The sequence below is a fragment of the Pongo abelii genome, chromosome 6 (genome assembly GCF_028885655.2).
Source record: "Pongo abelii isolate AG06213 chromosome 6, NHGRI_mPonAbe1-v2.0_pri, whole genome shotgun sequence".
NCBI classification, from domain to species: Eukaryota; Metazoa; Chordata; class Mammalia; order Primates; family Hominidae; genus Pongo; species Pongo abelii.
The window spans coordinates 68,908,688-68,920,782 of record NC_071991.2 but is presented as its reverse complement, the minus strand read 5'-3'; the positions used below and the strand labels follow the sequence as shown (position 1 = coordinate 68,920,782).

Below are 12,095 nucleotides of genomic sequence, written 5' to 3'. Positions count from 1 at the left end.
ATTGAGGATTTTTGCATCAATGTTCATCACGGATATTGGTCTAAATTTCTCTTTTTTTGTTGTGTCTCTGCCAGGCTTTGGTATCAGGATGATGCTGGCCTCATAAAATGAGTTAGAGAGAATTCCCTCATTTTCTATTGATTGGAATAGTTTCAGAAGGAATGGTACCAGCTCCTCTTTGTACTTCTGGTAGAATTTGGCTGTGAATCCGTCTGGTCCTGGATTTGTTTTGGTTGGTAGGCTATTAATTATTGCCTCAATTTCAGAGTCTGTTATTGGTCTATTCAGGGATTCAACTTCTTCCTGGTTTAGTCTTGGGAGGGTGTATGTGTCCATGAATTTATCCATTCCTGCTAGTTTTTCTAGTTTATTTGCATAGAGGTGTTTATAGTATTCTCTGATGGTAGTTTGTATTTCTGTGGGATCGCTGGTGATATCCCCTTTATCATTTTTTATTGCGTCTATTCGATTCTTGTCTCTTTTCTTCATTAGTCTTGCTAGCGGTCTATCTATTTTGTTGATCTTTTCAAAAAACCACCTCCTGGATTCATTGATTTTTTTGAAGGGATTTTTGTGTCTCTATCTCCTTCAGTTCTGCTCTGATCTTAATTATTTCTTGCATTCTGCTAGCTTTTGAATGTGTTCTTTTAATTGTGATGTTAGGGTGTCGATTTTAGATCTTTCCTGCTTTCTCTTGTGGGCATTTAGTACTATAAATTTCCCTGTACACACTGCTTTAAATGTGTCCCAGATATTCTGGCATGTGGTGTCTTTGTTCTCGTTGATTTCAAAGAACATCTGTATTTCTGCCTTCATTTTGTTATTCACCCAGCAGTCATTCAGGAGCAGATTGTTCAGTTTCCATGTAGTTGTGCAGTTTTGAATGAGTTTCTTAATCCTGAGTTCTAATTTGATTGTACTGTGGTCTGAGAGACAGTTTGTTGTGATTTCTGTTCTTTTACATTTGCTGAGGAGTGCTTTACTTCCAACTATATGGTCAATTTTGGAATAAGTGTGATGTGGTGCTGAAAAGAATGTATATTCTGTTGATTTCGGGTGGAGAGTTCTGTAGCTGTCTATTAGGTCCGCTTAGTACAGAGATGAGTTCCAGTTAGGCAATACCATTCAGGACATAGGCATGGGCAAGGACTTCATGTCTAAAACACCAAAAGCAATGGCAACAAAAGCCAAAATTGACAAATGGGATCTAATTAAACTAAAGAGCTTCTGCACAGCAAAAGAAACTACCATCAGAGTGAACAGGCAACCTACAGTATGGGAGAAAATGTTTGCAATCTATCTATCTGACAAAGGTTGAATATCCAGAATCTACAAGGAACTTAAACAAATTTACAAGAAAAAAACAAACAACCCCATCAAAAAATGGGTGAAAGATATGAACAGACAGTTCTCAAAAGAAGACACTTATGTAGCCAAGAAACATGAAAAAATGCTCATCATCACTGGAAATGCATATCAAAACCACAATGAGATACCATCTCACACCAGTTAGAATGGCAATCATTAAAAAGTCAGGAAACAACAGATGCTGGAGAGGATGTGGAGAAATAGGAACACTTTTACACTGCTGGTGACATTGTGGAAGACAGTGTGGCAATCCCTCAAGAATCCAGAACCAGAAATACCATTAGACCCAGCAATCCCATTACTGGGTATATACACAAAGGATTATAAATCATTCTACAACAAAGACACATGCACATGTATGTTTATTGCCGCTCTGTTCACAATAGAAAAGTCTTGGAACCAACCTAAATGCCCATCAGTGATAGACTGGATAAAGAAAATGTGGCACATATACACCATGGAATACTATGCAGCCATAAAAAAGGATGCGTTCATGTCCTTTGCAGGGACATGGATGAAACCAGAAACCATCATTCTCAGCAAACTAACACAAGAACAGAAAACCAAACACCACATGTTCTCACTCATAAGTGGTAGTTGAACAATGAGAACACATGGACACAGGGAGGGGAACATCACACACTGGGGCCTGTTGGGGAGTGGGGTGCTGGGGGAGGGATAGTATTAGGAGAAATACCTAATGTAAATGACAAGTTGATGGGTGTAGCATACCAGCATGCACATGTATACCTATGTAATAAACCTGCACATTGTGCACATGTACCCCAGAACTTAAAGTATAATTTAAAAAAAAATGTTGGGAAATACATGGCTGAAGCTTAGGAATCAGGTTAGAGCTGTGAAAGTTAATTTGGAATCATCTCATCCAAAGACAAAAAAAGAGGACCGGACTATTAAACAGAACTAACTTCACATGCCTGATCAGGACCTAGCACTGTGCTAGAAACTACATTTTGCATTCATTCACTTTCATCCTTATAACAACTTAAGAAGTAGAGTTATTAGCCTTGTTTCTACATTGAGGAAACCAAACCTCAGAACAATTAAGTAACTAGACCAAGAAACAAGTGTTCTGAGTTCAAAGCCTTTGTTATTTTCACTACATTGGACGGCCTCACCACCATATCTGGGAACATGGAAAAATGAACTTTCTAAGCAAGTAAATGTGGAGAGAGGAATAAAAGGCCAAACACAGAACTTCGAACTCATCTCTATCCTACAGAGCCTCAGAGGCTTCCAACACTGGATATATTCCATATTGTTCCTAAAAATCTCAACGAAAGCTTGCGTTCTATGAAGATCAATTACATAAGAAGCTTGGGTTTCAAAACCAGATGCAACCATGAAAGTTATCTTTATGGTATATGACCAAATAAAGAGGCCACTGAATTAGTTAAATCTCCCATAGTTGTTAATTTGTTACTACTTGCATTACTCAGTCAAGAGTTATTTATATTGCAAATTATCTTTATTCTTTATTACTAATCTTACCTGACAAGAATTAAATTCCCACAGTATGGGATGGGCCTGAGCTTTAGGAACTTCGAAGCTGCTAGGCACTTCTGAGAATTTAATGTCTGGAACCCCTTCACACAGTAAAATGCTACCAACTATACATTCTGCTCCTCAGCCAATTTAGAGCGCTTGGGCTCTGATTTTGTTCCTTCCTGAGTTTACTCTCTGATAGTCCCCTCTGCTATATAGTTTAATGGGCTAATCAAATAAATTCTGCATTAAATGTATACTTTTCGATTTTAATGGAAAAATCTCCCCAAATTTTTCATAGGCCATTCTTCTATGAAATTATTCAAAGAATTCTTCATAGAATTTTTCATAGAATTCTTCTATGAAAGAATTCTCTTTAATTTGTTGCTTGTTCTACTTTTGCTTTCAGGGGAACAGAGAAAATGAAACAACCCAAGAATCAGCTTTCTTCCACAAGGTTTTTTCCTCACATTAACATCTGGAATGCTTCCCTAATGGTATTCTGATAATATATTAAATAAAGCTGTTTTACATTATCCAAACAACCAGTTGACTTAAGCCGAATACTTTGCCATTTTAGTGAAGGAAAAAAATATGAAATTGGTTGCTGGGTTGAAAAAGATTTCCAAACCTGTCAGTTCAACCAAATGATTGCAATAATAAAGGCATTCAGTCATAGAAGTCATAGCTAGAGAGTAAGAAGAGGAATCCACAAACAAGAGTTTCTTTTGAGTATGGGTCAATGCTCTCAATTGGATGAGTTTTTAAAAATATGTACATTGAGTTACAAAGAAGGAAGCATAAGTTTGAGAAAAATCTGCATTAATTTCACTTACTGAAACAACAACAACAGGATATAAAATGCAAAGATTACTCTCTTCAAGCATGCTCAGTAACTTCTGGGTTTCTTGAAAATCAGAGGTCATAACCTAAAAGACCAGAAAAATACAAGGATATGAGAAGACGTTTTTAAATGACTTAAAAGTTAATTCAAGGAATAAATGGAGAGATTCTGCCCAACATTCAAAATATTTATCAAGCTTAGTTTTTAATTTACAAACAATTTTAAATGATATCCATGAAGTTATACATGTCAAATTTTTATCTACTAATTGAGTCAAATCTGTCTCTTATTATCTACTTTGGACCAGGTACAAACAGAAAATTGAAAATATTGTCCAAAATACCTCTCTTCTCATTATGGGAATTAGCTTGTTAAAAGTATTATTTATCTTTCAAAGATAAAATCTCCAAAAACATGTAAAAGAACTCATCATAATCTCATATACACATATAAATATTTAAGAATCAAATTAGTTCTCTTCCACATTACATTTGTTCATATCCTTAAGTGCTTTCAATCATTTGAATTGACTTACATTCACACAAACAAAATTGTAGCATTGATCTAAGATGATTTGCTGAAGATGTCTGCCAGCATGACACAGAGCCTCAGATGTGACTTTTACATGCTAGTAGGAAAAAACAGACATGAATTCACAAATTAGATAGACCAAACATAAACATCTTTGTTACAAAGGAACACATAATTGCTAGAAGACAGGCACATAAAGCCAAGGACCATATATTTTTTAAAAAAATTAATACATGCTGAAGTTCATCAGGCTATCAAGAAAAAGTCATTTGAACTAGGCTATGAATAATGCATATTTTAGCAAACAAGGATATAGAAAATTGTTTCACATAGAAAAAAATGTGGACATACATAGAATATATTCTGGAACAGGCTAGTAGTCTGGTTTATCTTATACAAATAAATATTAAAGAGCATGTTGAAGGACTAAAAGAGAAAGGGTGCAGTGATGATTGCAGGCATCTGGAAGCACATTAAATAACACAGTTTTAATACAGGGAATAGACTTCACTAAACCTGAAATAACTAGAAATGGGGAAAGCAGTAAGAAATCATCACAACAATATAAGTGAGAGAGAAATAAGACTTAAACTACACAAACTAGTCCCAAAACTGTAGGGGAACTTTCTTCTATACTATAAGTAGTCCGAGATTAGATTAGATTTAGAAAAGAACACATATTATGCAAACTTTCCTAGTAAGATTTTTTATTCCATATAGCTTAATATTCTAATTAGCTTCTTTTAAGATTTTTCTATCATTAACAATATGAACAAAAACTTAAGAATTACTAGACAAGGGATCTGTGATATCTTTGCTATAATAATTCCACAGGAAATCACATTTCAGTGATTCTTACTGGTACTACATTTAGAATGCTTTACATTTCATAGTTCTAAAAATAATACAGTGCTGTTCCTTAGTAAAACATCAAAGTCTGTAACTCTGTACATTATCTATTTAGTAGCTTAATTTGCTATAATTTTGACAAAATACTGGAGAATGAGAAAGGAAAGTTTTCAAGGTCTTAGCTTTGCTCTAGAAATTAGTTGGCTATTAAATTTTAAAAATTTTAGTTCAGTTTAAAATTCATATTGAGCATAAAGCTCAAAGATTTTTAAGAAAAAAAGGCAAAAAGTCCATAGTCATCAACAATATATTAACACTATAATAAAAAAAGAAACCAGTATCCATTCTGCAATAGTAAGTTTGATCAAGTGGTAACATTCAGATATTATAGGGAGACAATTTTTCAAAAGTCCCTCATGTATTCAAACACTTTCAAAGGCATTAACAGCTAACTTGTTTCATACTTTCTTTGCAAGGATGTTTGTACAAATTACAGAGATAGAGATATTTCTTCCTAGAACAGATTTATTTTCCAGTAAGATGGGGACATCTCTCTCTCTGGATTAGGCTTACTTGGCATTCCAGAGTTATCTCTTGAGGAGCAGATGGGCTGATTTGCCTGTATAAGGCCAGGGTTTCCTACTATCAAGGTTCTTTTTAAAGAACCCTACTGCCCAGAACTATAATAAATATATCCCAGCAAATAATTAGGAACTCTAATGCAATTAGAGATCCTAATTGCATCTCTCCATGGAAATTGGAATTCAGAAAAAAACCGAGTGCTACATTTTTGTTCTTGCTACTGCTATGGTTATAAATGATCTTTTCTCTGACCCTGTAGTGTCAGATCTTCCACCAATATCTATGATACTGTGTCAGGCTGACTTATTTGCGTGCAAGTAAGGTATAATCTCACATCCTGCCAAGTTTCTGACTTCACAGATATGAAATAAGGCAACCATATCACCAGATCTTAACTTCAACAAAGATGCACAAGTGAATTCTGAACTCAGAAAAAAAAAAATCTTACTTTAAAATTTCCTTCTGCATGTAGAGAATGAAAACATGAAAGATATTCTGATTCAGTTTTTTTTTTGAAGTATTAAAATAAATTTCTTTAGGACAGAGCTTAGGATCTTTGAGGACAGAAACATTCATGTTTTTACCACTAGCAAATGCTTAATAATTTTAAAAACAAAAACAAAACTTTGCCACCAGTTTTTTTTTTATTATACTTTAAGTTTTAGGGTACATGTGCACAATGTGCACGTTAGTTACATATGTATACATGTGCCATGCTGGTGTGCTGCACCCATTAACTCGTCATTTAGCATTAGGTATATCTCCTAATGCTATCCCTCCCCGCTTCCCCCACCCCACAACAGTCCCCAGAGTGTGATGTTCCCCTTCCTGTGTCCATGTGTTCTCATTGTTCAATTCCCATCTATGAGTGAGAACATGTGGTGTTTGGTTTTTTGTCCTTGCGATAGTTTACTGAGAATGATGATTTCCAATTTCATCCATGTCCCTACAAAGGACATGAACCCATCATTTTTTATGGCTGCATATTATTCCATGGTGTATATGTGACACATTTTCTCAATCCAGTCTATCATTGTTGGACGTTTGGGTTGGTTCCAAGTCTTTGCTATTGTGACTAGTGCCGCAATAAACATACGCGTTTTTTGAATAAAATGATATGATGCCTCTCTTAGTGTCAACATTCGGCACATGCATCCCTCTGTGAACACTAGACATGCTTTTCAAAACAACTACTTGTGATTTTGATGTATTTGGAAGGTATTTTATTTTTGGAAGGTAGCTTGATACTTTTCCTATATATCATTTTGCTTATAATATTAGATTATTGAGTTTGGGAACATAAACTTTTCTTATATAAATATCAGCTAAAAGGTTGCTGTTGAGTGATATATTCATTGCAGAAGTTTGAGACTTATAAGCCAATACTAATTCCACTGGGAAAATGTCAAATGAGGAGACATTCTTCTGGATATGTTTGTATGTATAAAAATACTAATTAATTTCCAAATTCCCTTCTATGATTAACCATTTCTTCCAGGTTTCATTTATTCGTTTGTTTTGTTCTCCTTTATTCTTGGGCTTAATACCTAGGTGATGGGTTGATCTGTGCAGCAAACCACCATGGCATACGTTTACCTGTGTAACAAACCTGCACATCCTGCACATGTACAATAAAAGAAAGAAGGAAAGACAGCTTTCCTCAACTGTCTGACAATCCTTGGTTGTTCTTACACGTTTTAGAATGGGACAGCATGAAAGACCACTAGCTACTCTGTGTACAGGTAGGAGCTGTCCCCTGGAAAGCTTTGACTTAGGATGAGTGGGTCTTGATACTGTGAGTCTCACAAATTTCAGACTTTTAGGTTTTACTTTGTGGGAGCCACAGCTCATATAAATTCTGTAGTTCTCTTCAGAGTGCTTCCTTCAATTACTTTATAAGAACTGTTTGTGTGTATATTTGCAGAAAAAACAAGTTCCCTAGTGTACAATTTTGTCGATACTGGTATTTTTCTTCTAATTTTCATTATTTTAATAGCTACGAATACACCTTTAGAAAGGTAACTGAGTTGCTTAAACTTTCCACTAATGACAAAAATTAGATTTTCAAATAATAGAATAAAATGAGCCTGGGTTAAACATTAGGACAGTAAAGGAGAAAACAGAAATAATGGGGTTTCATTATGTTCATAATGTTAAAATAACCCATTGTGAAGTAATAATGGAAAGAATATTTTTGTATACCAGGAAAGAAATGGAAAAACTTTAGGCATTAGAAAGAATTTCTTGAATGTGAAGGTAATCAGGCAACAAAGCACATTATAAAGTGAACTTCCTCAGAAATGCTTAATAAAATATTAGGAGTACTTATGTGATTTATGTACTCAGTTGTTTACCAAAGATACAACCCCAAGTTAGTATAAACTAATGTAAAAAAAAAAAAAAAAAAAGCAGAATGGTTAAATAAATTGGGGTATGCCAATATAATGCAAATCATTCAATCATTAATAATATTTCAAAAGATATTTAACAATGCAACCAAAAAATGAAATTAAACAGTAAACAATATATTCATATACAGACATAGACAAACACTAAGAGGTTTCTATTTTGCTAAAAATGTATGTGGGAAAAACTTAAATACACTAAATTTAATGCACTGATGTGATCATCATAATTCTCTCTGGCAGTTGGAATAAATATTTTTTGTTTTCTTTAAAAAAAAAAAAAACATACACGTGCATGTGTCTTTATAGCAGCATGATTTATAGTCCTTTGAGTATATACCCAGTAATGGGATGGCTGGGTCAAATGGTATTTCTAGTTCTAGATCCCTGAGGAATCGCCACACTGACTTCCACAATGGTTGAACTAGTTTACAGTCCCACCAACAGTGTAAAAGTGTTCCTGTTTCTCCACATCCTCTCCAGCACCTGTTGTTTCCTGACTTTTTAATGATTGCCATTCTAATTGGCGTGAGATGGTATCTCATTCTGGTTTTGATTTGCATTTCTCTGATGGCCAGTGATGATGAGCATTTTTTTATGTGTTTTTTGGCTGCATAAATGTCTTCTTTTGAGAAATGTCTGTTCATGTCCTTCACTCACTTTTTGATGGTGTTGTTTGTTTTTTTCTTGTAAATTTGTTGGAGTTCATTGTGGATTCTGGATATTAGCCCTTTGTCAGATGAGTAGGTTGTGAAAATTTTCTCCCATTTTGTAGGTTGCCTGTTCACTCTGATGGTAGTTTCTTTTGCTGTGCAGAAGCTCTTTAGTTTAATTAGATCCCATTTGTCAATTTTGGCTTTTGTGGCCATTGCTTTTGGTGTTTTAGACATGAAGTCCTTGCCCATGCCTATGTCCTGAATGGTAATGCCTAGGTTTTCTTCTAGGGTTTTTATGGTTTTAGGTCTAACGTTTAAGTCTTTCATCCATCTTGAATTAATTTTTGTATAAGGTGTAAGGAAGGGATCTAGTTTCAGCTTTCTACATATGGCTAGCCAGTTTTCCCAGCACCATTTATTAAATACGGAATCCTTTCCCCATTGCTTGTTTTTCTCAGGTTTGTCAAAGATAAGATAGTTGTAGATATGCGGCGTTATTTCTGAGGGCTCTGTTCTGTTCCATTGATCTATATCTCTGTTTTGGTACCAGTACCATGCTGTGTTGGTTACTATAGCCTTGTAGTATAGTTTGAAGTCAGGTAGCGTGATGCCTCCAGCTTTGTTCTTTTGGCTTAGGATTGACTTGGCGATGCAGGCTCTTTTTTGGTTCCATATGAACTTTAAAGTAGTTTTTTCCAATTCTGTGAAGAAAGTCATTGGTAGCTTGATGAACAACCTGCTCCTGAATGACTACTGGGTACACAACGAAATGAAGGCAGAAACAAAGATGTTCTTTGAAACCAATGAGAACAAAGACACAACATACCAGAATCTCTGGGACACATTCAAAGCAGTGTGTAGAGGGAAATTTATAGCACTAAATTCCCACAAGAGAAAGCAGGAAAGATCCAAAATTGACACCCTAACATCGCAATTAAAAGAACTAGAAAAGCAAGAGCAAACACATTCAAAAGCTAGCAGAAGGCAAGAAATAACAAAAATTAGAGCAGAACTGAAGGAAATAAAGACACAAAAAACCCTTCAAAAAATTAATGAATCCAGGAGCTGGTTTTTTGAAAGGATCAAGAAAATTGATGGACCGCTAGCAAGATAATAAAGAAGAAAAGAATCAAATAGATGCAATAAAAAATGATAAAGGGGATATTACCACCAATCCCACAGAAATACAAACTACCATCAGAGAACACTACAAACACCTCTACGCAAATAAACTAGAAAATCTAGAAGAAATGGATAAATTCCTCGACACATACACCCTCCCAAGACTAAACCAGGAAGAAGTTGAATCTCTGAATAGACCAATAACAGGCTCTGAAATTGTGGCAATAATCAGTAGCTTACCAACCAAAAAGAGTCCAGGACCAGATGGATTCACAGCTGAATTCTACCAGAGGTACAAGGAGGAACTGGTACCATTCCTTCTGAAACTATTCCAATCAATAGAAAAAAAGAGAGAATCCTCCCTAACTCATTTTATGAGGCCAGCATCATCCTGATACCAAAGCCGGGCAGAGACACAACCAAAAAAGAGAATTTTAGACCAATATCCTTGATGAACATCGATGCAAAAATCCTCAATAAAATACTGGCAAACCGAATCCAGCAGCACATCAAAAAGCCGCCAGTTTTTTAAAGAAAAATATCTTGTGTCAAGAAAATAGTGTATGTTCTTAAAATGAACAATGTAGGAAAGTTCTTTAAAAATAAAAACTCATCAAAAAATACTACATAGAAATAATTACTCTGAAAGGTAAGTATCATTCCAACAATTCTCTATGAATAATATATGTAGTAACCAGGAAAGACAAATGAAGGACTAAAAGTATGAATGTTGTATTAAAATGGAATAATACACATGTCATTTTAAATTATGTAATTTTAGTGGATGAAAACCAAATGTAGTAAAACCAAAAGTATTGCTAAATTTCAGATAATTCATTTCCAGGAAGTTTAATTTCTAAAGGTTAAGAAGAGGTGCTATGAGCAGGATAAAGACACTGCAATCTTAATGACAACTCACTTCTTTTTGTAAGTCAGTATTCACTGACTTCCTTCTGCACATTTTAAGTTCTACCCACAGCCTAGGTCTGGTCAATCATGTTGTTTTAAATCTAAAAAGTTTATTAGATTCTTATTCCATTTTGTGGCCATAATTAATATTAGACATTATCTACCTTCAAGGAAAGTGACTTAACAAAATTTTCCCCAATTCTAAATTTTTCATTTTAATTCACATTATTAGATGAATATGGGCAAGTAGTTGGTTGTTTTGGAGCAATTTTTTTTTAAGAAAAGCAGTAATATTTTTAGGTTCCTTGAGTTTTTGCTTAAGAATAGTTCATCTAGGAATAAAAATTTGGTTCATACTTTCCCTCACAGATCTGCAATCACTGTGCCACTATTTTTAATTGTTACATGTTTTCCTTCTGCTTCTTAGGTTCCATTTGTCATTCAGCCATTCTCCATTCATTTTCTTGGATTTCAATGTCAAGCAGTTTCCCCCACCCACCCCACCATTGCCCTTCCAAGTACTCATAGTTGTTACATTTGAGGTTTTTTTCTTTTATCTTTATTACCACAGGAAAATTTGGCTTGTGGTGATATTCTTGGATTTCACCTTCATCCCCTCGGATGTTTGTAGATAATGCTTCATTATATTTGGAATGAATACTGTAGATATATGAGGTCGGACTATCCTACGTTTTGCTTGTTTATGGGTTTTGCATCTTGATGTCTTCCTGAAGTATTCTTCATGGGGAATTTCCAAATCAACCATAGTAAGTTTTATTACGAATTGTTATTTCTCAACTTTTCCTGAAAATATGCCCTTTCAGATCAAATAGAATTAGTTCAAGGAAACTTTCTTTTCGCTTTCTGAAGAATTTATTGATTTTTCTACTTGATATATGAAAAGTGTCCACACATTGGCTGCCTTAGTCATCTAAACACCTACTCTACTTTAGCTATCATTTTTTTTAATTGGAATATGCTGCAATTATCTTGACTTTTCTCCCCTCACTTATCTGACTTGCTGAATTGTTTCTCTAAGAGACTAGTTCTTTAATAGTGCTGCTCTCATAATAATTTTGTTTCCTATTCAATCACTGTTAATCTCTTACAATGTTGTGTTTTGAATTTTTAACCTTGAATTCAGATTCTCACTGAGTTCTTCTACAGAACAAAAAGGTATAATTTGGGAGAAGGAAGAGGTCTCAGGTTTCATCCAGGTTTACTTCTTACTTATGTGCATTATAATTTTTTAAGTACAAATTGTACTTTTCCTGGTTATTTTCTATGAATTAGAGTGTTAAAACAAAATCAGACACTGATAGT

General features: G+C 34.6%; 1 protein-coding gene across 10 annotated transcripts in view; it reads right to left on the bottom strand.

The window, feature by feature from the left end:
* The window catches only part of CRPPA (CDP-L-ribitol pyrophosphorylase A), a 329,262-nt gene that overhangs the window by 165,958 nt on the left and 151,209 nt on the right, over positions 1–12,095 (bottom strand). For all 10 annotated transcript variants that reach the window (XM_054559423.2, XM_054559425.2, XM_054559421.2 and 7 more), the window contains 2 exons: positions 4,254–4,346; positions 3,711–3,803 (listed from right to left, as the gene is read on the bottom strand). In XM_054559423.2, coding sequence (XP_054415398.1) covers positions 3,711–3,803; positions 4,254–4,346 — 186 coding nt within the window. The remainder of the gene's footprint in view (positions 1–3,710; positions 3,804–4,253; positions 4,347–12,095) is intronic.